The 25,757-nt window shown below is 34.9% G+C and overlaps 2 protein-coding genes and 1 long non-coding RNA gene across 4 annotated transcripts in view; 1 reads left to right on the forward strand and 2 right to left on the reverse strand.

Annotated features, from left to right (window-relative positions):
* Positions 1–25,757, reverse strand: part of LOC145729571 (rRNA methyltransferase 2, mitochondrial-like) — a 195,580-nt gene that overhangs the window by 98,612 nt on the left and 71,211 nt on the right. The gene's annotated exons all lie outside the window — the stretch shown is intronic.
* On the forward strand, positions 6,203–14,060 carry LOC145729576 (uncharacterized). The gene is made up of 2 exons (XR_014178414.1): positions 6,203–6,435; positions 13,955–14,060. It is a non-coding gene; the product is annotated as an uncharacterized LOC145729576 (long non-coding RNA).
* On the reverse strand, positions 16,422–25,176 carry LOC145729567 (uncharacterized). Of its 2 annotated transcripts, none has more exons than XM_081980377.1 (2): positions 23,190–25,176; positions 16,422–17,809 (listed from the first exon to the last, which is right to left on the reverse strand). In XM_081980377.1, exon 2 carries the CDS (start codon positions 17,803–17,805, stop codon positions 16,477–16,479), a length of 1,329 nt encoding a protein of 442 aa, XP_081836503.1. In that variant the 5' UTR covers positions 17,806–17,809; positions 23,190–25,176; the 3' UTR covers positions 16,422–16,476. The 2 variants fall into 2 exon arrangements, with proteins under 2 accessions (XP_081836503.1, XP_081836504.1); XM_081980378.1 differs by having other exon boundaries at positions 23,128–25,176.

A 25,757-nucleotide genomic window follows, 5' to 3' on the forward strand; every position in this document is an offset into this window, starting at 1 on the left:
ATAACAAAGTGTTTTATTTTCCTAATTAATAGAAGTGAAGAAAGAGAACATTACATTGGCGACGAGGATTAAACGGTAAGTACGTGATTAAGACAATTTGATTTAAGTGAAGAGTTTAAGGTAAAGTTAATACCTTTTTACGCAAAGTCATAGTAAAACATAAAGCCTAAATTTCAAATGAAAGGGCCTAGGGTATAAAAAATACCTGATTACATAAAGTATGTGGAAAAACCAAAAGCCTAAATTTCAAATGAAAGGGCCTAAGGTAAAAATAATACCTGCAAACAATAAGGGAAGTAGTGCAATGTGCCAATGTTCTTAATAAAAGACAATCACATAATATATTCCTACTGAATTTTATAATTGACTGAAGGTATTAAGGTCGTAACTCTGTGATCTTGGAACCATCATTATATGCTCATTGCAGAATATATGCTAATAATAGTTCAGTCATTGAATTTGTTAAAAGCATATGTTTTGTATTTTGTTTTTGAAACAATAGTACAACAATGCATTTGATCTAGGCTGAGACATGGCAAATATACCTTCACTAGAAAATTTCGACTGTGATGGTGAAGCCAGTTCAGTAGGGTTGCGTTGGCAAAAATGGAAAAGAGCCTTGCGAATATATTTAGATGCAGCTAGCGTTGAGGATCCCAGGAAAAAAAAGGCTACCTTATTGCATTTTGGGGGAATAGGGTTACAAGACATATTCTACAATCTTCCGGGAGCAGACGTAAATGAATCCGACGCTGATGGAAACGACATTTTTGCTATAGCACTTGCAAAATTAGATTCATTTTTGCCCCCAAACAGAGCAAGGTTTATGAGCGGCATTTGTTTAGGCTTCTGAAACAAGAGAGTGGTGAAAAGTTCGAAAAATTTGTAATAAGACTTAGACATCAGGCGGAGAAATGTCAATTCAGCAATCTAGAAGACCAGCTTATTGACCAAATAACCGAAAAATGTGCTTCTGTAGAACTGAGGAAAAAGATATTAGCTACCGGTGACTCAATAAACTTAGACGCCATTATAGCAGAAGCAAATTCAATGGAGACCGTTGTTAGACAATTAACGGGATTTTCTGAAAGCTCAGTTGTTCCATCAACAAGTGTGTTGCCAACAGTAAATCAAATTTCAAGATACAAGAGTCGGAAAAATTCATCATCAAAAAGATGTTCCCGCTGCGCAGCAACAGAAACTCCACACGAATGTCCAGCAAAAGACGCAGTTTGTGCCAAATGTCATTTTAGAGGACACTATGCTCGGTGTTGTTTATCCAAACGTAAATTCAATTGACTCTGGTAGCAAATCAAATATTATAGTTGAGTCGACGTGGGAACAACTAAAAAAATCGGGGGTCAAGGTTTCTAATCAAAACAAAAATCCGAATAAAATTCTTTTTGCCTATGGATCTAAAGATCCTTTAACTATTTTAGGATCATTTGAAGCGTTGGTAAGAGTGGGTAAAAAACAGGAAAACGCTACATTTTTTGTGATACGAAATGGCAAAAGAAATTTATTGGGAAAGCGCTCAGCTACTTCACTAGGAGTTCTCAAAATAGGTATAGAAACAAATAATGTCGGGACTGTTCCATTTCCTAAATTTAAAAATGTATTGATTAATATTCCTATAGACAAAAATGTTATGCCCATAAGTCAGCCATATCGGCGGATACCCATTCCATTGGAAGCCAAAATAAATAAAAAATTAGAAGAGCTTATTGACCTAGATATTATAGAACAAGTAGATGGTCCATCAGAATGGGTATCTCCGATGGTGCCGGTATTAAAAGATAATGGGGAAATTAGAATATGTATTGACATGAGGAAGGCAAATAAGGCAATAATGCGCGAAAAATATCCACTCCCCACAATGGATTCATTATTGTCTAATTTTCGGAAAGCCGAGTATTTTTCGAGGTTAGATATTAAAAACGCTTTTCATCAAATTGAGATTTCTCCATCATCCAGGTATATAACTACATTTATTAGCAGTAAAGGACTTTATAGATATAAGCGATTGTTATTCGGAATGAACGCCGCTCCTGAAATATTTCAAAAAGTGTTAGAGAGGTTGTTATTGCCATGTAAGGGCACCGTTAATTTTATTGATGATATATTAATTTACGGAGGCAGCGAACAAGAGCACGATGAACGAGTAAATTTCACTTTAAAATTGTTAAAAGAAAACAATGTTTTGCTTAATGATCAAAAATGTATCTTTAAAATAAAAACAGTCAATTTTCTTGGACATACATTAACTCCATCTGGAGTTCGTCCATTAGAAAGCTATGTAGGTGTGGTTAAAACATTTAGAAGCCCGGTTATTATTGACGAGGTACATAGTTTCTTAGGGTTAGTCAATTTTATAGGTAAATGGATACCAAATCTAGCTACACTAACTGAGCCGTTACGAAAACTGTTACGTTTGAAGTTAGGAAAAAATGCAAATATTTTGAAATACTGGGGAAATGAACAGTTGAATGCTTTTAATGAATTAAAAAGCTCTCTCTCGAAAATAAAAACATTAGGTTACTATGATCCGGAAGATAAGACGCAGGTAATCGCGGATGCTAGTCCAGTCGGTTTAGGAGCGGTTTTAATTCAGTATGATAGTTCCGGACACAGAGTAATTGCTTTCGGTAACAAAAGTCTTACTGACCCGGAAAAACGTTATTGTCAGACCGAGAAAGAAGCTCTTGCAATAGTGTGGGCCGTCGAACATTTTAAAATTTATTTATACGGCAAAGAAGAGTTTGAGCTGATCACTGACCACAAACCACTGGAAGTAATTTTTGGTCCAAAATCAAGACCTTCTGCCCGCATTGAGCGGTGGATTATGCGCCTTCAATCTTTTAATTTCAAGATAATCTTTCGTCCTGGAAAAAGTAATATTGCAGATCCGTTGTCTCGACTGTGTCAGACAGATCCAATTCCATTCGATAATCACAATTTCGTATACCATGTAGTTGAATATTCAAAGCCGATCGCCGTAACTTTAAATGAAATCCGAGAAAACTCTGAGAATGATGACGAGGTAGGAAAAATAATAACTGGAATCAAACAAAAAATATGGGTTGAACCCGTCAAACATTGTCGAACTTTTCAAGAAGAGTTTTGCGTGTGTGATGGTATTTTACTGCGCGGTACCAGAATTGTGATTCCACATAAACTGAGACAACGAATTCTGGAGGCTGCTCACGAAGGTCATCCGGGAATTGTCGCTATGAAAGGTAGGCTGCGTACAAAAGTATGGTGGCCCAAAATAGATGAACATGCAGAAAAAATTGTCAAATCTTGTAAAGGTTGTACATTAGTATCTACTCCAGGACCTCCAAACCCAATGAAAAGAAGGTCAATGCCTAACGGTCCATGGATAGATGTCGCAGTTGACTTCATGGGGCCGTTACCTAATGGTGTTTACCTTTTTGTTATAGTCGATTATTTTAGCCGTTACAAAGAAATTAAAATTATGCGATCCATAACTGCAATAAACACGGTAAATGTGCCAAAAGAAATTTTTTCAAGGCTTGGTTTGCCCATGTCCATCACATGTGACAATGGTAAACAATTCTGTAGCCAAGAAATTAAGTCATTTTGTGAAGAAAATGCAATAATAGTTATTTACATTACTAGTGGGGTATGAGCATTTTTATAGTCACGAGTGGGAGTGTTGCCACGACGAGGTTGTAGACCGAGTTGTGGTGATCACACGAGTACGTTAATTTGCCATACCCCACGGGTGATGTACAACATTTTATCTACGACCATCAGAAGCAGCGTAAAGTAAGAAAAAAATTCATATTTTGTGCAATGTGAACTATTTAGGAACGTCTCGTATATGCTTGCTACGGGTAGTTATTTGTTACCCTTAAATCTTGTCATCTACGCTGTACTGTTTTGGTGTTGTTGCTATGGTGGCCATTTGTTTCCACATATCACTTAAGCGACAATTTAACAGTGTCAGTCACAAATTTTTAAAAGTGCATTTCGTTATGAACATGTCTGAAGAACTTCCGTCAGATATTGAAGAAGCTGCCGCAAACGTGGTATCTGGCTTGTTGCCTGCCAAGTCAAAGGAGAAATATGAAAAAATGTATCAACGTTTTGTCACCTGGTGCGAGACCAAGAACATAAAGAGTCCCTTTCAAGAAAAAGTGTTACTCGTGTACTTTGAAACCTTGGCAGCAACCTATAGTTCATCCAGCCTTTTTTTTTTGTGTAAATTTGATCCAAGAACTTTCTAATTCAGGAATTCATTTCACTTTTAATATTTATAAAAAGTAAAATATAGTTATTATTTAAGATAGGTCTGTTCATGGTTTTATCAAAGTTATGTTTAAATTCAATAAACAATTACAGCAGAAATTTTCATTTAAAGTTGTTTTATCGCACTAGTGCGATAAAATCGATTATTATCGCACTAGTGCGGTAAAATCGCTCATTACGTAACTCAAAATGAGCTATGTAATGAATGATTACCATGCTAGGAGTAGATAAAAATATTTTATACTATACCCTATTGGCCCCAAATGAACGGTGAGGTAGAACGTCAAAATAGGGACATACTAAAAAGACTTAAAATTAGTAATGCTGTAAAAACTGATTGGCAAGAGGAAATTTTTAAATACTTGATGATGTACAATAGTACACCGCATACCACTACAGGAAAAACCCCGCATGAATTGTTTTTTAAACGTCAATTTCGTGACAAAATACCTAGTTCTATTGACACTGGAAATGCAACTTTAACTGAACTAGATGAGGAAGTGATTGACAGAGACCGGGTTCAAAAAGAAAAAGGGAGAGAACTGGGAGATAGAAAAAGGAAAGCCACAGAAAGTGATTTACAAATTGGAGATAAGGTATATCAGAAAATTATGGTTAAATCAAATAAAACAACTCCAGACTTTGACTCTACTCCATACTTAGTTACAAACAAAATGAAAGGTGATGTAATGATAAGAGACGAAAACTCAGGACAAGAGTTTCGCCGAAATGTAATTCATTTAAAGAAAATCGAAGGAGAATGGAAAATTTCTGACGATAGATCAGAGAAGAATAATTGAAAAATAAAAACTAAATTGAATATGATTAGGTATATTTATGTTTGTGTTTTTATATTGTTAACGTTTATATTTGGTATTAGTTTCATATTGTAGGTAAGTAATTGTTGTGATATATGTAACATAGTATTTTAAGGTTGAAAATGGTGAGGTTTTGTTTTTTGTTTATCAATCCCAATCCTCTGACCGGTTTCGCCGTATTACGGCTCATCAGAGAGGCTATAGGGCTTGATAACCAAAAAACAAAACCTTCGTTCCAGTATAGTCAACTGGATGCCAGAAATGATAGTTGTGTGCAACATCTGGTGACATCTGTACTCAACTCTATGAGTTAGAAAGTACAGATGGCGTTCCAAAATCTAGGAACAGCACCATTAATGCCGCATCATTCGGTAAACACCGATCTGATTGGTTGAAAATGGTGAGGTTTTGTTTTTTGTTTATAAAAAAACAAAATAAACAAAAAAAAAATTGATAGTATTTTAAGTTGTCATATATCTATCAAGTATAAGTTGCGGTTTGGATTGGTTATATATATTAAATTTTTCATAATAGTTATAACCTCTGGATACTGGAAAAAGGAAGAGATGTAATGTATTGATCGTACTGACTGGTACCCAAGGAATGTATTATGATGATGAATCACAAAATAAACAGAGAAAACACACTGCTTGGTTGGGATTATTATTGAATGTGGTTTCGGGAAGTAAAGCAGACCAAGCAGAGTGAAGTGGTGTTATATTATAACAAAGTGTTTTATTTTCCTAATTAATAGAAGTGAAGAAAGAGAACATTACACCAAGAACATTCATTCAAAATTATTTTTGTTGCTCTCACAATGAAGGATGCTTTAAAATGAATCTCACATACCTGTGCATACAATAAGTACCTAGTTTACTGTACTAGAAAGCACTTGTACCTACCATTGAGTATAGTGTTGGAGTAAAATCGTCCCGCTTCAAAGTGTTCAACCACTGTTGAGTTAGATTCGGTTTTTTGTAAAGTAAAAAACTGACACGGTTGGGCTTTTTCCTGAATTGCTGTTACAATGTGGCTTGAAAAACTTATGAACGGCAGCAAACAAAAATAACTTAGGCAAATAACCTCAAGTCTTGATTTTAAACCGTAAAAATTCATCAAATCCTCAAAAAACTCAATTTCCACAATACAAACAAATGCAGACTGTCACCACTATTTCCGCCATATTGGAATTTTTGACAAGCACCTTCTAGGCTTTCTAGTATAGTAAGTAGGCGGTACCTAACGAGATTAAAAAGAATAACAAGCATAAGTACAATTAATTTGTATAGAAATATACAAAACAAAATATTGTTTTTAAACAGTATGTTTATATGTTCAGGTACAAGTTATATGGCCATTTCTGATGATCTAATACTAAATAGACATCCTCACACTAGCTTGTTAAGTCAGCATTTATTTTCCTATTTATACAGCAGCATTTGTGCATGTAATTAGTCATTAAGATATCTCGCTTGGTTAACGTTCAAATGTAATTTCGTTCGTTTTTATTAAATAAAAGTTTTTTAAAAACAGAAGTTGCATTAATAAGAACAAAATTGGCGCAGTCGGTAGGATCCTTTCGGAGTGCGAAATAAAATTCGGTTTTTGTGAAAAGTTCGGAGTTTTCGAAGTGAAACGTGTGTCCGTGAATGTTACATCACTGGATTAAGTAGCACCCTCTCTGTGTCAACAGTTAAGAAAGGATTCTGAAGAAAAGACCAACGCAAAAGCATCTTGTGACTCCTGGCAGACATCGCTTTCTGGTTCGCCATAACGAGAGAAGCCAGCAGGGATATATTAGCCGTGCTAGTGTCCCCTACGAGCAGTACTACCCTGGATAGTGAAGCTACTTAGCGACGTACCGCTTGATACAGGACGAAATACTGGGAGACAACTGTGAGTCAGTAATTTCCTATAGTTGGTGTACCTGTTAGTTAAGAATGAAAAGTAAATGAAGAAATTTACTCAAAAAGATAGAGTATTAGAGGATATATCGTATCCAAAACGAAAAATTAGTTTAGATAAAAATTTAACTTCAAGTTTAACTAATTTGTATACGGAAATTTCTACAAATTTTCCGCTTCAATTAGAAGAAATTGATAATAGTAGTATAAGAAATAGTTTAGAGACTAATTTAGGAGTAAGTACCCCTATTGACAAAATGAGTGATGCTTTAAGATCAACTGTTACTCTTTTAAAAACTTTTGACGGAAATCCACTGAGATTGGAATCCTTTGTAAACCAAATTAATACATTTCACACACGTTACTTTAATGCTGATCCATCACAGCAAGAATATGTAATTTTGGCAATAAAATCTAAAATATTAGGTGCTGCTGAAGATTTTCTTTTAACTCGCCCAGATCTTAAAACTTGGGACGAAATTAAAAATGCATTACAGCAAAAGTTCAGCGACCCAATCACCAGAGCTAACCTGCAGCAACAACTAATATTTCTTTCTAAAACAAATGAATCTACACAAGATTATATTCAAAAACTAAAATCTCTAGTTACTAAAATTAACACAAAAATCTGTACTGAAGTAATGAATGCGGAAGCAAGAAGTATATTAATTTCTCAAAATGAACTTACCGCGACACAAAATCTCTTAGCAAATATTTCAAGTGAATTGCGAACTCTATTAATTGTTCAAAATCCCCAAAATTTGGACAGTGCAATTGATATAATAACTAATTATGAAATATTGACTAGCCAAACCACTTTCAAAAATAACTATTTACAGAATCAAAATAAACCAAGTAACAAACCTGCTAATCAATCCTTTGTAAACACTCAAAAGCCTTTCAACTCTTTCAAACCTCAAAACTCTTATAGACCACAAAATCAATTCCAAAAATCACAATTTCGACCTCAAAACCATCAACAAAATGCACCAAATCAACGAAACCATCCAAAGCCGCAATTTCCACAACCCATGTCCGGTGTAAGTACCATAAAACGAAATTTAACTCCACCAGGTCCTCAACCTCAACAGAATAGACCTGAATACAGACCTTATAATCATTTCCAACAGACAAGAAAACCCAATTTCTCTTTTCAAGAATTAACACATCTTGAAAATGAATTTAATGATGATTATTACCAACCCGAATTTGACAATAACGACGACGCATACTTTGAAACTGAAAACCTTGAAGATAATCAATCAACTTCGATGTTACCTCCAGAAGAAAGTTTAGTCGATCAGCTTGAAAATTTTCATCTACAAGCCTCGGACAAAACCAACCATGTTTAAGTTTAAACAGTATGCAGATCAATCAATTACCTTATATAGAAATTCCAAATTATAACATTCGATTACTTATTGATACTGGATCACATGCATCTCTTCTTAGACCATCAATAGCAGAAACACATTTTCCAAATTTAATCGAACCTTATGTAAGTACACTACATACATGTGCAGGTTCAAGGAAAGCAACAAGTAAAGCAAAAATTCCCTTATTTTTATGCTTTGGCATAACAGATTCGATAGAATTTATACTTTACCCATTTCACGAATATTTCGATGGAATCTTAGGAATAAAAGACATTCGTAAACTAAAGTTAGGCATTGACATAGAAAATGAAAGATTAATCAATCAATATCTGGAAATTCCATTTCAGTATAGACGAGATTTCGATCATTATGTCATTGAAATTCCACCAAAAACCATTCAGAAAACAACACTAAGAACTGAATTACCTAACAATACGACTTGGACAATGCCCTATTATCGTGACAACGAGATAGAAATTCAACCAACACTAGTATCAATCGTAGACAACACTTACACTCTTGACATACTCAATCATACTAATAAAACTCTTACTCTCGAATGTAACACAAAAAATAATCTTCCTTTAGAATCAATAGATCTTAATAATTTTGAAATTTTTTTACTTTGAAACGAAATATCACACAAACAAAAAACAATTTTCAGAACATGAAAAAGTTAACTTTGAAAATTTAATAAGACATCAACACCTAAATCAGGAAGAAAAGGTTCAACTTTTTAAACTAATTAAAAATTATTCACAAGTTTTGCATAAGCCTGGAGATAAACTAACATTTTCAAATAAAGTTAAACATGTCATTAACACCACCGACGAATTACCAGTTCACACTAAAAGTTACCGATACCCTTACGTTCATAAGGAAGAAGTGAACAAGCAAGTCAACCAAATGTTAGAAGACGGAATAATTCAACCATCTAATTCCCCATGGAGTTCACCTATATGGATCGTACCAAAAAAAATGGACGCTTCTGGTCAGAAAAAATGGCGATTGGTAGTCGATTACAGGAAACTTAACGAGAAAACTGTCGACGATCGATATCCCTTACCAAATATCACTGATATATTAGACAAGCTTGGTAGATGCCAATATTTTACAACCCTCGATCTAGCCAGCGGTTTCCACCAGATTGAAATGGATCCCAATAGCATATCCAAAACAGCTTTCAATGTAGAGCATGGTCACTATGAATATACTAGAATGCCATTCGGATTGAAAAATGCCCCTTCAACTTTTCAGAGAGCAATGGACAATGTCTTACGCGGACTACAAGGAAAAATTTGTTTAGTCTATATGGACGACATAATTATATATTCCACCAGTTTGCAAGAACATTTAGATTCTCTAAAACAAGTTTTTGACCGTCTAATTTCATACAACATGAAAATTCAACTTGACAAATCAGAGTTCTTACAAAAAACTGTCGAATTTTTAGGACACGTCGTGACTGAAGGAATAAAACCTAACCCTAAAAAGCTGCAAGCTATAAAAAATTTCAAAATTCCAAACACCCCAAAAGAAATTAAATCATTTCTTGGACTTGTAGGTTACTACAGAAAATTTATAAAAAATTTTGCTAAAATCACTAAACCTTTGACTAATTGTTTGAAGAAAAATGTAAAAATTATTCATGACAAACCATTTTTAATTTCTTTTAATTTATGTAAAAACATTCTAATGAATGACCCAATTCTCCAACACCCCGATTTTGAGAAACCCTTTATTCTTACAACAGACGCATCAGACTATGCAATCGGAGCAATTTTGTCTCAAGGTTCAATTGGAACTGACCTTCCTATAGCATATGCTAGCCGAACCCTCAATCCCTCCGAATGTAACTATTCCACTATAGAAAAAGAACTTTTAGCCATAGTATGGGCTACTAAATATTTTAGACCCTATCTTTTTGGTCGAAAATTCGCTATAGTTACCGATCATAAACCACTTCAATGGCTCTTTTCTATAAAGGAACCCAATTCGAAACTTGTCAGATGGAGACTAAAATTACAAGAATATGACTATACTATAAATTATAAAAAAGGAACACAAAATTCCAACGCTGACGCTCTTTCGCGCCCACCTAGAGAAATAAACCCTATCTCTTATGAACAACCACCATTAACACATATGTCAGCCGCATGCGAAAGTAACAATGAGGAAAACGATCAATATTCTTGGCGAGATAGAATTAAAGATTTCTTTGAATCACAGGAAAATCTATTTGAAAATCCGAGAAAAATTCCAATCAAAATAATTTCCGACATTCAAGTAAAGCCACCAAGAAAATTACAAAGTTCAGAAAAGCCACAGGATTCAGAAAAATCATTTAGCACTGAAACAGCTAATGAGTCTGACCTAAATTCAGAAATTCCTCAAGAAAATAACCAACCCCTAGACGACAACTCAGATACTCTAACGGTCCACACGTCTCAAGAAAATCCTATTCTAGGAGCACCATATGTTAATAAAAGTTTAAACACCTACAAACATCAATTAATATTTAAATGGACGGATAAAGATAAACCCTATACTCTGACAAAGAGCCTTTTCGAAGTAAAGAAAAGAATAATTATCTTTATAAACAAAGAACCAGTGACCGAGGAAATTCAACAACTATTTATAAATCATTTACCCCCAGACACCTACTGTCTACATTTTCCAAATAAGGAATTGGAGCCAATAATAATTCGAATCTTTCAAGAAACATTCAAAAATAACTCATACAAACTTTTTATTTCTAACACATTATTAGAAGACATTACAAACATCAATGAACAAAAAGAGATTATTGAAAGATATCACACCACAAAAACATCTCATCGAGGTATGACCGAAAATATCAAAAATATAAAACAACGATATTACTGGCCGAGTTTAGAAAGAGATGTAATTAATTACGTAAACACATGTGAAACCTGTCAACGGACAAAATATGAAAGACATCCATACAAGGTAATTTATAAACCGACACCAACCGGAAATAAGCCTTTTGAACATATATACATGGATATCTATTCTATTTCAGGTCAGAAATTCTTAACAATAATCGATAATTTTTCAAAATTTGCAACAGCTTATCCTATAAATGAAACAGCAATCGAAATATGTCAAAACTTAATTAAACTGTTTTCACATCATGGAACCCCATGCAAAATAACCACGGATAACGCACAGTCCTTTAAAAGTAATTTAGTGCAAGACCTTTGCAAGACTTACCGAATTGAGTTACACTTTACAACACCGTACAACCCAAACTCAAACTCTCCAATCGAACGTTTTCATTCGACCCTCAGAGAAAGTCTTATTACAATTAGAAATGATCATCGAACAAAAACGATTCAGGAACTTGTAGATATCGCAATACTGAATTATAATAACAGTATTCATTCCTCACACGAGTATACGCCTTTTCAAATTCTCAAAGGAAATCTTAACTATCAGTTAAATTTTGAGAAAAACCTTGATCAAATTCAAACAGACTACATTCATGAGTTAGCTGAAACCTTTAAGGAATTAAATACTAAAATAAACTTAAAATTAAGCGCTAAAAAAGCCAACGTTTTGTCAAAATTAAATGAAAAACGCGAAAATGACCCCGAGATACCTGAACTTACAGAACAACTAATGTCAACTCCTTTTACTAGAACAAAAAATCTAAAACCTAAATATAAATTGACTAAGTTTAGAAATCAAAGACATCCTAAAGACATTAAAAGACGATTGTAAATTTCAGATGAAGATAGTGCTAATTCTACTACCATTACTGGTCAACGCTCAGTATAAAATCGAAGAAATTTCAAACCCCCTACTGCCGGTACAGGAAGGACCAAGTTACATAATAACCAACTACCATCATGTTTATTATCATATAAACTTAACTAATATGAGGCAAAGTTTAATATTAACTGAAAAAACTCTTTTGCAAGTTAATCAAACAATTGATAAAGTACAAAAACCTATGTACAATCTTTTAGCTACTAGAATTAGTGATTTACTAAATCAAGTATATTCAATCAAAGACTTTATCACTCATTACAAGACAAAACGTAGAACTAAAAGAGGACTATTCAATTTTCTGGGAAAAGCACAAAAATACTTATATGGAACATTAGATGCGGATGATGGCGAACGTTATGAAAATTACATTAAAATCATCCAGGAAAATCAAAATACTTTACATGATGATATTTCCTCAACTCAAACCATTGTTAAGCAACTAATAAAAGACGTTGATACTCAGCTGTCTAACATAAAGTCAAATCAGCAAAAACTGCAAGACCGTGTGAACGACTTAACACAAATGACTCAGTCTACGTCAACGACTATGTACTTAGTCATATTACTAGATAACTTGGAAAACAATATTCACATCCTCAATGAAATTCGCAACAATGTGCAAACTGCTATCAATTTTGCAGAAATTAACGTACTACATCACAGCATCTTAAAATACAAAGAATTACGAGCGGTAATTCATAAATTGAAACCAGAAACTCGAATTCCTTTTGACAACCTAATCAAATACTACGAGACAGCTCACACGGACGTAACTATAAAAAATGACCTAATCATTTTCTACATTGCGATCCCGTTGATATCCGGTAAACCCTACACATTGTATCGAGTTTATCCGATCCCAATCAATAATCAAATAATAACCCTTACCAATCCATACCTATTAAAATCTTCAAATGATTTCTATAATTTAAAGGAAAAATGTTCAAAAATTGAGAAAATATCTCTTTGTTTAGAGGAAGTTTTAAACTCAAACGAACCTTGTGTAATGAAATCAATAAATCTAACAAATCATTGTCCAATGGTTCCAATAAATTTCAAGAAAACTTCAGTCACTCAATTAGAGGATAATTCTATTATAATAATACCAACTCAAAGTGAGAACATTCAATTTCAATGTCCAAATCAAAAATCGATTGAAATTATAAATCAACCATCATTAATTTTACCATCAGAATGTTCAACAAAAATAAAAGATAAAATTTATGAATCTCAAAATCCAGAAATCATCAGTTCACGATTAAAATTGCCAACCATCGTTATTGATGAAAAATTGGTACAAGAAATTGAACCTTTACAATTAACGGAAATTAATCTAGATAAGATTCATGAAGACTTAGAAAGAGCAAAACAATTAACTGTACATCATCTTAAGAAATTCGATGTTGTTAGCTCTAGCGTATCAATTATATTAATATTAGTTATTATCTTAATCATTATTGGTATTGTAATTTACTTTTACTATAGGAAAAATAAGGACAATGTAAAAGTGGACATACAACTAGAAACCCTCGAAAATGTACCCCGATTTTCTCAGTCTTAGTGAGGGAGGAGTTATATGGCCATTTCTGATGATCTAATACTAAATAGACATCCTCACACTAGCTTGTTAAGTCAGCATTTATTTTCCTATTTATACAGCAGCATTTGTGCATGTAATTAGTCATTAAGATATCTCGCTTGGTTAACGTTCAAATGTAATTTCGTTCGTTTTTATTAAATAAAAGTTTTTTAAAAACAGAAGTTGCATTAATAAGAACAAAATTTACAGATAAGGATAAATCAATACTACACACCTTTTTGTTGAATCTGAGTCAGTACTTTTTCTGATATACAATACTCACTACGAAATATATTAGACGTATTCAAACCAGCAAGAGGGTGGTTTCATTTTGTGCGTTGTTCGCTGTATGTTTTCTTTTAAACCCAAATTCCAATAATTTGAAAAAGGAAATTTTTCTCTGAATGTAAACAGATTAACGTCTATTATAGTAAAATTTTATTTTAAATTTTTACATTTATTTTCAGGAACAATCAAGAAGGTAAACAGATCATTACAGACAGACACAACAATATGAATATGCAAAGGAAAATTGCTTAAATTTATTATTTATTGAGCATTTTAATTTTTCAAACAAGTTTTTTGATAAGCTGAAAGAAGCTATAATCAATTTCCTAGAATATTTGCAGTAAAGTAGAGTGAACTTCTGTTAATACATTTTTTTCAGGCAACAGGCAAGTTGAACTGTTACTTCTCTTAAGATAGCAAGGAACCATTCATTAGCAGGCAGTTCTAAATGAGAAGTGAGAAGAACAATCAAGTTCAAATTGCTACTGTAAATCCATTTATACTGTAACATGTTAAATGATGCAATCTAAAATAATGAGATATTTGATAAAAAAGAACCATTAAGAATTATGTGTTGCTTTGAATTTTAGAACTTGCTGACTAAAAATAAAAGATGAGTGAACAACAAACTTCTTTAATATTTAGTAAAAAAATTACAATTGTTGAAAGTACAATTAGTGAAGGTTCTGGTGGTACAAGCAGTAGTTGGTGTAGAATTTGTAGAATCAGGAGCTGATTTTAATGGTGCTTGAAGTGCTTTTTGAATTGCCTGCACTATAGTCTGGCCAATCTGTTGTTTTCTTGTTAGTGGATGTTCAATATATATTTCCATAACTGCTGTGGATTTCCAACTTCCACAGTTTTTTAGTGTGGAGGTACCTACTGGCCCCTGCAGCTGCTATTATAGTAGCCTCTGATCGACAAAAACAGTGGCCAGTATATAAATGTGGATTTGGTAGTTTTGAATATTTGGCAATAAGCTTTGGTTGCTTTCCAATTTTGTTAATGCCCACTACTTGCCATTCTTATAATTCACAAAAAATGATTCCATGTTTCGTGGTCTTATTAGAAAGTATTTTTTTGATAATTGATAGAATTTGCCAGATACAACAACAGATCTGTCTATTTTAGTTTTAGTGTCCACTAGCTTGACTTGAAATTTATTTCCGAGATCCCTTACATGGTTTAATTTCAAATTTCTCAATTCTTGACGCCGACATCCCTCAGAAATTCTTGCCTTTGTAAACAAATACTCCAGGTGTAGAGCTTCTTGCAGGAACTGCTGAATTTGGTCCGAAGTCAAAATTTTGGATTTTTTAGACTTGAAACCATTTGACTGTATTTTTTAAAAAGATAAACACTTGGAATATGTTGGAATATCAATGTTGTTACTAATTTTCATCATTGTTTTCAACATTGAATATGTTGTCCATAATGTAGAAGGTTTCATTTCTTTGGATAATTTTTTCATATAGGCAGTCATTACGTTTTCAGATATGGTTGTGATAGTTTTTTGCTGGGACCAATCCATAAACTTTTGATAAGCTATTTCATATTTTGCTTTGGACTTTTCCGGCAACAGGGATTTATAGGTCCCTTCAGCCGTTGTCCGACTGTTAGGCGGTGTATCAATAAATGACTCACTAGAATCACTTTCTATGTGAGCTTCAGTCAATATTTTTAATATAATGAATATTAAGGAGTATTAGATAAGGTATTGTTTCAAAAGATTATATGGTCAAACATGAAAAACTAAATACTTTGAGCTCAGGTCAATTTCATACCGCACGCTGAAAAGTGTCTGTAATTGGTCTATTCCGTGTCGCACGCTGAAAACTGCCTGTGATTGGTCTTTTTGTTTGTGAATCAATATCAGTTCATCCGGTGGCAATTGCCTACTTATCTGTTTTATAAACTGTCAAGGAATGAACCAATATCCATGTAGGAGTAGAAAACATATTTTGACAAAGTCTAAAATCTAAATTGACAAGCCACCTGTAAGAAATTAACACGACTGTCCTTGCATTGCGTAAACTGCAATCAGCGTGAGGAAAAATGTAATTTTTCGCACTTATTCGGTCAATGATTATTATTATTATTAGTCGGAATACGTAAGGAAAAGGGAATTTTATTGTGAACAAAGATTTACTTTACACTACAGTTATCTGATTCGTTTACGTGTTTCGTATTACGTAAACGTTTATTCTGAGAGAAACATAAGTTCATGATAACGTGCAACCATTGCAACCATAGATGTTCTGGATATCCTATAAAAACATTTTAATAGGCTTATTTTTTATTATAATTCCGTATATGACATGACTTCGGACTTTAGTAAAATATAGATTAATTGTAGTAAATAGAGTTTATTAAAATCATAGTCATTGAGTGGTTAAGCAAACGTACTTTTATTTTGATTCAAAACTTAATAATTACATTAACGATCATAAATTACATTCGTTACATTCCTTTGGTCTATTTTTAACGTGAACCCGTAAAGCAATTTTATTCTTAAAAGACTTTTCACAAACGTTGCACTTATGAAGTGATTCTTTCAAGTGAATTCGTTCATGAACAATCAAATGACACTTTTGGATAAAAGATTTTCCGCATTTTCCGCAGTTATGCGGTTTCTCACCACTATGAACTTGTTCATGCCTCCGTATGCTAGTTTTATTCGAAAAACATTTATCACACTTGTTACATTTGAATGGTTTTTCACCAGTGTGGCTTTGCAAATGTATATTCAAATTAGCTCTATTTGTAAAAGCTTTACCACATTCCTGGCATTTGTGCGGTTGTGCATCAGTATGGAATCGCTCGTGCTTCTGCAAGCTTAATTTTTGCGAAAAACATCTATTGCAGTCCTTACATTTAAATGGTTTTTCACCAGTGTGACTACGTAAATGATTTTGCAAAGAGCCTATAGTTACAAAACGTTTACCACACTCTTTACATTGATGAGTGTTTTCATCAGTATGAACTCGCATGTGGCTTACCAAAGTATGTTTATGAGAAAAACACATATCGCAGCTTTTACATTTAAATGGTTTATCACCGCTGTGATTCAGTAAATGAACCTTTAAAAAACCTACAGTTACAAAACGTTTTCCACACTCCTCGCATTTATGTGTTTTTTCACCCGTATGACCTCGTAAATGGCTTGTCCAGGTACTTGGATCCGAAAAACATTTATCACATTCTTTACACTTAAATGGTTTCTCACCGGCGTGAGTTCGCAAATGTATAATCAAATTGGTTCGCCAAGTAAAAGATTTACCACATTCCTGGCACTTATGCGGTTTTTCACGAGTATGACTTAGAGAATGTCGCCGCAAGTTAGTTTCAGTCGAAAACGATTTATAACACTCGCTACACTTAAAAGGCTTTTCATCACTATACAGGTCCAAGATTAGGGTGTTTTTTTCAATATGGTCAGCTTGACTTGAACCACTATCAGATTTGCAATGAATCATCCGATGATGCTCTAGCTCATTGAGACTCTCAAACTCTAAACCACAATCATCACATTTAAGCTCAAATTCGTCGTCCATGTTGTGCGCAATCACGTGAACAACTATGGCTGATTTGGTTTCGAACTGGCGACAACACCGGTCACAAAAATATCTGCAGCTTTCTTGGTGATAGTGTCTTTCTACGTCTTGGACGTCGCAAAACATTATCTGACATGTCATGCAATTGTAATCAGCAGGCTTATATAGTGGCTCTTCTTTAATATTAAGACTCAACTCGTCGTCAAACATTTTCTGCATAAATCTAAAAAATATAACAATCAGTAAAATTTTATAAAACTAACTAAAAATCACCACCATAGTTATTAAAGTACTAGGGAACATCAAATTATTGGTGGAAAAAAGAAATGCCGGGCTACTGGTAATAATTTAATGTCGTACGTTATACATACAGTGCGTTTTTTTTAACGCGCAACATAGGATTTTACGTGTTAAATTTTTAAGCCCATGTTAGACCATTTTATTTTGGAACTGCAAGTCTATAACTTGACAGGTGTGTCTTTAGTACCCTGAAGCTTAAGTAAGTCTACCAATTTGGTCTAGAAAGTGATTAAAAACTGGAAAAAAATCATTTTTTTTCGAAAAGATTTTATCGTTCCATACTCCCTGTATGTATTGTTGTTCCTTGTTGTTTTTATACTGGCAGGGCAGGTAGCAGGTAAAGTGACATATTTTGACTGCATCACAACCCGACATCTTTTGAACGTCAAAAGGGCATTTTATGATTGTTTGAAATACTGTTTGGCTTCAAACGGAGGTCACTTTGAACAATTCACTTATAAAAATACTTCTTTTGTTTTTAACTTTCTTGATATAAAGTTAATGATCACCCTGTTTTACTTTCTACGCCAAATTTTACCTGCTACCTGCCGTGCCAGTATCAAAAACAACAAAGAACAACAATGCATACAGGGAGTATGAAACGATAAAACCTTTTCGAAAAAAGGTGATTTTTTGCAAGCTTTTTAACACTTTTTAGGCCGAATTGGTAAACTTACTTAAGCTTCAGGGTACAAAACAGCCACCCGTCAAGTTTTATACTTGTAGTTCCAAAATAACATGGTCTAACATGGGCTTAAAAATTTAACACGTGAAATCCTATGTTGCGCGTTAAAAAAAACGCACTGTATATCCCTAAATAACAAATATAAACTAAAATCTATACTCGAGAAATTAACACAGTAGTTATTTCTGTATCGATGACATTAATAATAATAATAATTGTTTTATTTGCTCAAATACACAGTATCCTAGTGTTCATCAGCATCGTCAAGGTACATATACTTTACAAATTACACAATATACGCCATAACTATAACATTACCTATAATACTACTATACTACTTTTATATACCTATATTACTGCGTACGATTTCTGGTGCAAGGTTCGTTTCCACTCCGGATTTAACCAGGTTATCTCTTCCTTTCTGTTTATGATGTTCTCGTGCTTAAAGATCTCAATGGTTTTTTTATCTAGTTAATCTAGGATATTCTTGCGCCAGACATTATGCGCGCCGATGTGTAACCGTGATGCGCATGTGTCGGCCCCCCACCGGTATAAATACGACCGACGCTCTAGCAGTCGAGCCATTCCTGTACAACATCTACACCAGCGACATAGAAGATCAAAGAAAACGCACGCAAGTTCTTTGACAGGATGGCGGAACACCAGAATCCACTCATAAGGAACGCCATCGACTATGACCCGGAAATGGAAGCCTCCCAAAACGCCCAAGACATCAGCTGCTGGACGACAGATGACAGCACTGAACACCCTATTATGACCACACCCGGATTTGACAACACCCGATCATGACTTCAACTTCATTTTTTGGAGTAAGTTATTACTAATGTTTTCTGTTTTTATGTTTCAGGTAACAGCCAGGACCAATCCAGCCAAGATGACGAAGACCCCCCCTTTAACGATGCTCTCCCCGCGTGGCGAGAATTTATTCTCAAAACTTTTCCGTAGTAAAACCCAACCGTAGCTAACTCGGTGCTACTCGGGCTCTAGCTACACCTCCCAGATTTTCCCCCACCTGCTCAAAAGGCTACAGGGTAAGGAAATCACCTCCTCACCTCCGATCCAACCACTCAGAAATATTCCTGAATGCAAGAATAGTTAGCCAACTAACTATTTGAACATCCAAGAATATGCCAAGACCTCCACCAGGATGACCAGCTGACGAAGAAAAAAGATGAAGACAAAAAGAGCGCTGAAGAGCCCCGTTGTCAGGCGGGGCATCTCCTTACACAGGACAAGAGACGATGAGATTTTCCCGAAAGGGAAATTTCAGTTTTGTTTACAAAGTCTTCCGGATCTCTCCTTTTGGTCTACAGCGATGGGAGGGTAGAAAGCAGTAGTCTTGCTTGACCCGCTTATCTGAGGCCACATTCCAGAGATACGGAAGAGCACAATACGGCAGCACAGATGTGGACGAAACGTCAGGAAGAAAATGCATTGGACCACGACTTATAAGCCCGGATAACTTTCATATTTCTGTTTTATTTTTGTTTTAAATGTAGCATAGGGCAAAGTTTTTAGTTCATTGGGCAAGGAGTAGTACAGTTTAAAGCTGTTATTGATATAGCTCTTGTCCGTTAAGGTAAGTCTGTGTCTTTGTGTTAATAAGTTTTCACCGTGTCTTGTAGTATAATGATGTCTGCTGTTTACTGTTGCCAATTCTGATATTGTGGATGTTTACGACCTGGAGATACCAAAAGTCTTAAACATAATACATAAAAAAATATATGTCAGACCTTCTTTACAAGTTGAACCGTAGTTTGTTCTGAGTGATCTGCTGGTCTGCCAAACATGAGATCCACAGGTAGCTTCATTTCTTATGTAGGATTAAGTTTTTTTTAGATTAATAGTTCTATTTTATTATCATTATTTAGTGTTTTTATGAGAGTTATTAGAAGCGAGGTGATGCTTAATACCTCCATAGTAAGCCGGCTGACAGATGTAGTAATGGTAGGCAGTTGACCGCGAATAGAGAGAAAGACGAATGCTGAAAAAACGCGAATCTAGTAGACGAGAGACGAAAGACGGTAGACGTTAAAACGTATTTTTGATAGGCAGACGGTCTGTTTTTGTTAAAATTATTAAGCAATTAGTTCTTAAAGTTGTTTCATTAAAATTCTGGTTGATATCAATCAATCGGGCGTTTATTATCCACCCTAGACAACGTACAAATTCCACACTTACATATGTATTACTCCGGTAAGCCAAGAGGAATCGTGGTATCAACTTATTCCAGCCATTCTGGTTTTGAATCTTTCTCCAACAATTCTCTGATTATCCTTCGATCAGGGTCTAAACGCTGTGCTTCTATTATTTGCTCCCTACCGACACCGTTCTCCACTACTGATGTTACTGTAGCCTCTTTATTTGTCACTTTCCGGATCTGGTTAATACACTCAGTCTGATTCTTGGTCTCCTGCCGTTAGCAAAACTTGCAATGTTCTTCGAAACATGGTCTTATTGAGAAAATATCAGCATTGACATGGGATCGCTCTTTCCGGTGTCTCAAGTCAAAATCGTAAGCCTGAAGTTTTTCTAACCAGCGTGCCAATTGTCCTTCTGGGTTCTTGAAATTTAGCAACCATTGTAGTGCCGCATGGTCCGATCGGATGAAGAATTTTCTTCCATATAAGAAGCTGTGGTAATGTTCTACAGCTTTCACAACTAAAAGCCAAAAGTCCTTTACGAGTGAAACAGTAGTTTTCTCTACGTACGTAGACTTTCCTAACGATTTACTGTAAAAGCAAATGACCACTTAATCATTTTGGATCTGAGAAAGCACGGTCCTATGCCCTAAGAAGCATCAGCGTCCAAGACAAACGTTCCTTCTTGTGATGGATAAGCCAGAATAGGTGCTTACTCTGCACCAGAATAGATGCTTCTTCAATTCTGTGAAAGCTTGCTGACAATCCGGCGTCCAGAAAAATTTGTTGTTTTTCTTCGTCAGTGGATGAAGAGGTTTCGCAATCTGTCCTTTACAAATATTCGGTAATAGCTACACTATTCAAGAAATCCTATGACATCTCCTTTAGTTCTGATTATAAGCCAATTTTTAACAGATTCAATTTTCGTTGGGTCGACTAACCATTTGAAGAAACAACATCTCCGACGAAGTGGACTTTTTCTGGGAAGAATGAGTGAGCATTTTTTTGGGTTTAATTGTATATGGGCATTCCTGGGCCTTGAGATAATTCCTCATATGATCGTCAAAGTCCTTTCCCATGACCATTATATCATTCAGGTAAATTAAGCACGTCTCCCACGTAAGTCCACGTAAACGAGCTCCATTATGATGGGTATAAGCCGCTTCCGGTGGTAAATGCTGTCTTTTCTTTATCGTCCTAGTGAACTTCGACTTGCCAATAGCCGCTCTTTAGGTCCAAGGTGGAGAACCATCTTGAACCAGCCAGGGTGTTTAATGTGTCATTGGTGCGCGGCAATGGGTAACTAACTTTCCTCGTGAAGTCGTTAAGCTTCCTATAGTCAACACAGAACCGGGTTGACCCATCTTTCTTCGTAACAAGTACGGCTGGAGATGATCAAGCACTGCTAGATTCTTCAATAATCTCGTTATTAATCATGTTCTTTTTCTTGGAGTCTATTTCTTTCTGTCCCATAAAAGGAAGCCGTCTGGGTCGTTGTCGAATCGGTTGCTCTAATCCGGTATTGATACGATGATGCACATGTACGTCCTTTAATTTTCTCTCATGTAAACACGTCTGCTTCAGAAGTAATAAGTTCACCAGCCATTGCCATTTGATGTTGGTCCAGATGCGCCCAGGTCTTTTTTGAACATTGACAATTTCTGTACCGAAGGATGATATGATACCTTCTGGACGTCCTTGCTGCAGCGTGCCACACATTGACTTTTCTTTGCTCTAAAGTAATCCGATTGTCCTTGAGGCATATCGTACTTGGCATAGTATGTGAAGCATCGGTCGAATCCACTAAGCATCTTGTTGATAAGAGATCCTCCATTTCGTGTTCAAGTGGTTCTAGATGACCAATCACAACTCTGTCTCCCTTTCCAAGTGGGCTTTTACAATAATTTCTGAATTTGCTGGAATATCTGTATCTTGGTCCAAAATCAGTTTAATCTGATCACGTCGTCCCATCGGTGTTTCTTTAGCCGAAAAAACTATTTCTTCATTTCCAATCCTTAAAAGTTTGTTCTTAAAGTCAATTTTCACGTCCAGTTCGTCCATTAGGTCTAGTCCCAAAATAAATTCGTCGACAATATCAGCTACAAGGACTTTGGCCTCAAGTTTGAAACTGCCAATAGAAATCTGGACAACCATTTCGCCGTGTACAGGGTGGCCTAATTTGCTTGTTTTTATAAGGAAACTACCAGAACCATTAAGAAATTTAAAAATCAAAAAGGTGATTTCGATGCCGCAATAGAATTTTGCTACTGGGTTTTGTTTTCTTGTAATTGTCAAATTTTGAATTTTTGAGAGTTTTGTGAAAATAGCTTTTACATTATTAAGGCACTTTTTTACGTAGATTACGATTAAGTTAATATTTTAATATTATAATACCTTTTTTAATATTAGCAATGGTTTTTTATTCTTCCATGCCATAAAAACTACGTATTCCCTACCTTAGGATGGTCTTAACTGTTGAGGTAATAAACTTTCGTTAGGTTCTGCTGCATTTTCTTTTTTATTTTCTAAAATTTCGTCCAACTTTTGCCAGTTTCACTGACTGACAGGACTACTACTCAAAGTCACATCATTCAGGTAAAATAAACAGTAAACAACATACCGGTAAAGGTATACCTTACTTTTCAATACCAGAAACAGTAAATAATTGTTGAATTAGGTGAAACATAAAACATTGTATGCACCACAGGCGTTAGGGGGAGATAATGTCCCGCCGGGGGGCCGACACCTGTCCCTCGGGCTGTTTCGGCCTTCAGGACATTATGTTCCTTCTAACGCCCTTGGTACATAAATAGCTATAAATACGAGTCATATTTGATATTTACATCATCAGAAGATTTTTTTCCATTAAAATATAAATTTTGCGTAATAATTTTTAAAAACTTTTCTTTCGGTGAATATGTCATAATAATGAAGTAATAATATTCTCTTATCAAGATTAAATAAAAGAAAAGATTTAAAAATGTATTCTAACAAGTGTTCAAACGTTCCCCCATTATTATTATTGCATAAGTGACATATTTTATATTTTAGAAACACTTCGAAGTTCGAATTGCGTTATTTATATGAATATTTAATATTGAATTTAAGCAACGTAAAAAGTTGTTAAGTCACTCGTCTTAACTATTGTTTGCATGTTTTTATAAATTGTGTTTCAAATAACCCCATACAAAAATCCATAGGTGTTTAATCCGGTGATCTTGGTGGGAAAATTTATCCGAAACCATACATGGTATAGGTAATTTGGACGAAAAAAATCTCTCTCACGGGGTAAAAATAAAATATATGACTCGTATTTCAAAAAGGAGAAGTTAAGTTCGTAACTTAAGAAATGTTTGGCAAATTGCCCCATAAAGGGAGCAGAAGCCATATTTCCCTAATTAGATAGAGGATTCCGGAAGGAAGGAAAGAACTCAAGAAATAGTGAATCTATAAAAGTAATATTAACATAATCGTAATCTACGTAGAAAAGTGCCTTAATTAATGTCTCCATCGGCATAGATGTAACCCATTCAAACTTTACAATAGATCTTGTTGCTCGAGTGTCAATAGTAAATAGATAGATAGATTAGACTAGCATTACACCTTTTAACCATAGAAATCCTTAATTTGGAGGCTGAAGAGTTACTTGCCAGGGGTCGCCCCTTACTCCGACAACCTCAAGTTTTCCTGGTCCTGGTTTCGTAGGTACTGCAGATTCAGTGAACGAGACCACTGTCTGCAATTCCTGCTGTAATATCCTTTACGTCCACAGTTGTAACATTTCTTCTCTAGATAGGGAGTGACTTCTTCTGTTATTGTCGCTTTTTTTGTAGAATTTTATACAGCTTTTCTTGGTCTTGGTTATCCGAAAATTTTACTTGCCGCACTTTTTCCTTTTTGTAGGCGATGTTCTTTGCGGCTTCAAATTCTAAACTGTACACTACGGCATAGTAGTCCTTCTTAAACAGCCACTAAATGTTTATCATGTTGCGAACTTTCGAGCTAACATTTCCTTAATGATACCGGGATGTGTCCATAGGTAGATGTTTCATGCATTTGCATGTTACATGGGGTCCAATGGGTAACTCCTTTATTTAAGGCCTAGAAGGTTAAGAGGTATTAGGGGGGTCTGTGTTTGACCGATCTATCTCTATGGCTGGAAAATCGGAGGCGATTACCCCGGCATCCACTAAAGATCACCGCCGCCTGACCATGCTACCAAAGGAGGAGAAAACGAAGTACTACACGTACTCCTTGAAGACGGTGAAGAAGATCTGGGCTTTAATTCTTGAAAGCACGGAACGGGATTCTCAACTCTCAAGTGTTAATAGAATGTGACAGAAGAGTTAACAATGACAAATTCCTTGCCAGAACCACCAGAAGAATGGAGGACAGAAGAGCTCCTCAATCATATACATATATGTATCCATGATCTTTACAATGAAATAATGATTAATGATGATGAGTTTGTAAATGAAGCCTTAAGTAATATCTGCTTGAAAAACCTTTCCCACATTCATCATATACACATTTATAACGTTCTTCACGAGAATGTGAATGTACCACCAAATGGCGATTTAAAACCCATTTTTGCGCAAAACATTTATCACATTCTTCACACTTATAAATTTTTACACTAGTATGAGTTCTTAAATGTTTACTCAGTTGACTACTTTGCGAAAAGCATTTTTCACACTCAGTACATTTGTAAGGTTTTTCGCCGGTGTGAGATCGCCTATGCACAGTTAAGGCAGTTTTGGTTGAAAATGATTTACCACATTCACGGCATTTATGCAGTTTTTCACGAGGGTGAACCATTAATAAATGGGTACTCAGATATTCTTTCAATGCAAAACTTTTTCCACATTTACATTGATACGTTTTTTTAGGAGTTGGACTTTCAAAACTACCCTTAGATAATTCACGTAACGGGTTTGCTAATTGATCCGTATCCCCGAGTAATTCAGCTTGTTTTTCATTAGACATAATAAAAGAATTTGCGCCTGATATGAAATTAGTAGCAT

This window comes from Ips typographus, linkage group LG5, assembly GCF_016097725.1.
Source record: "Ips typographus isolate SLU linkage group LG5, UJ_Ityp_2.0, whole genome shotgun sequence".
In the NCBI taxonomy this organism is placed as follows: Eukaryota; Metazoa; Arthropoda; class Insecta; order Coleoptera; family Curculionidae; genus Ips; species Ips typographus.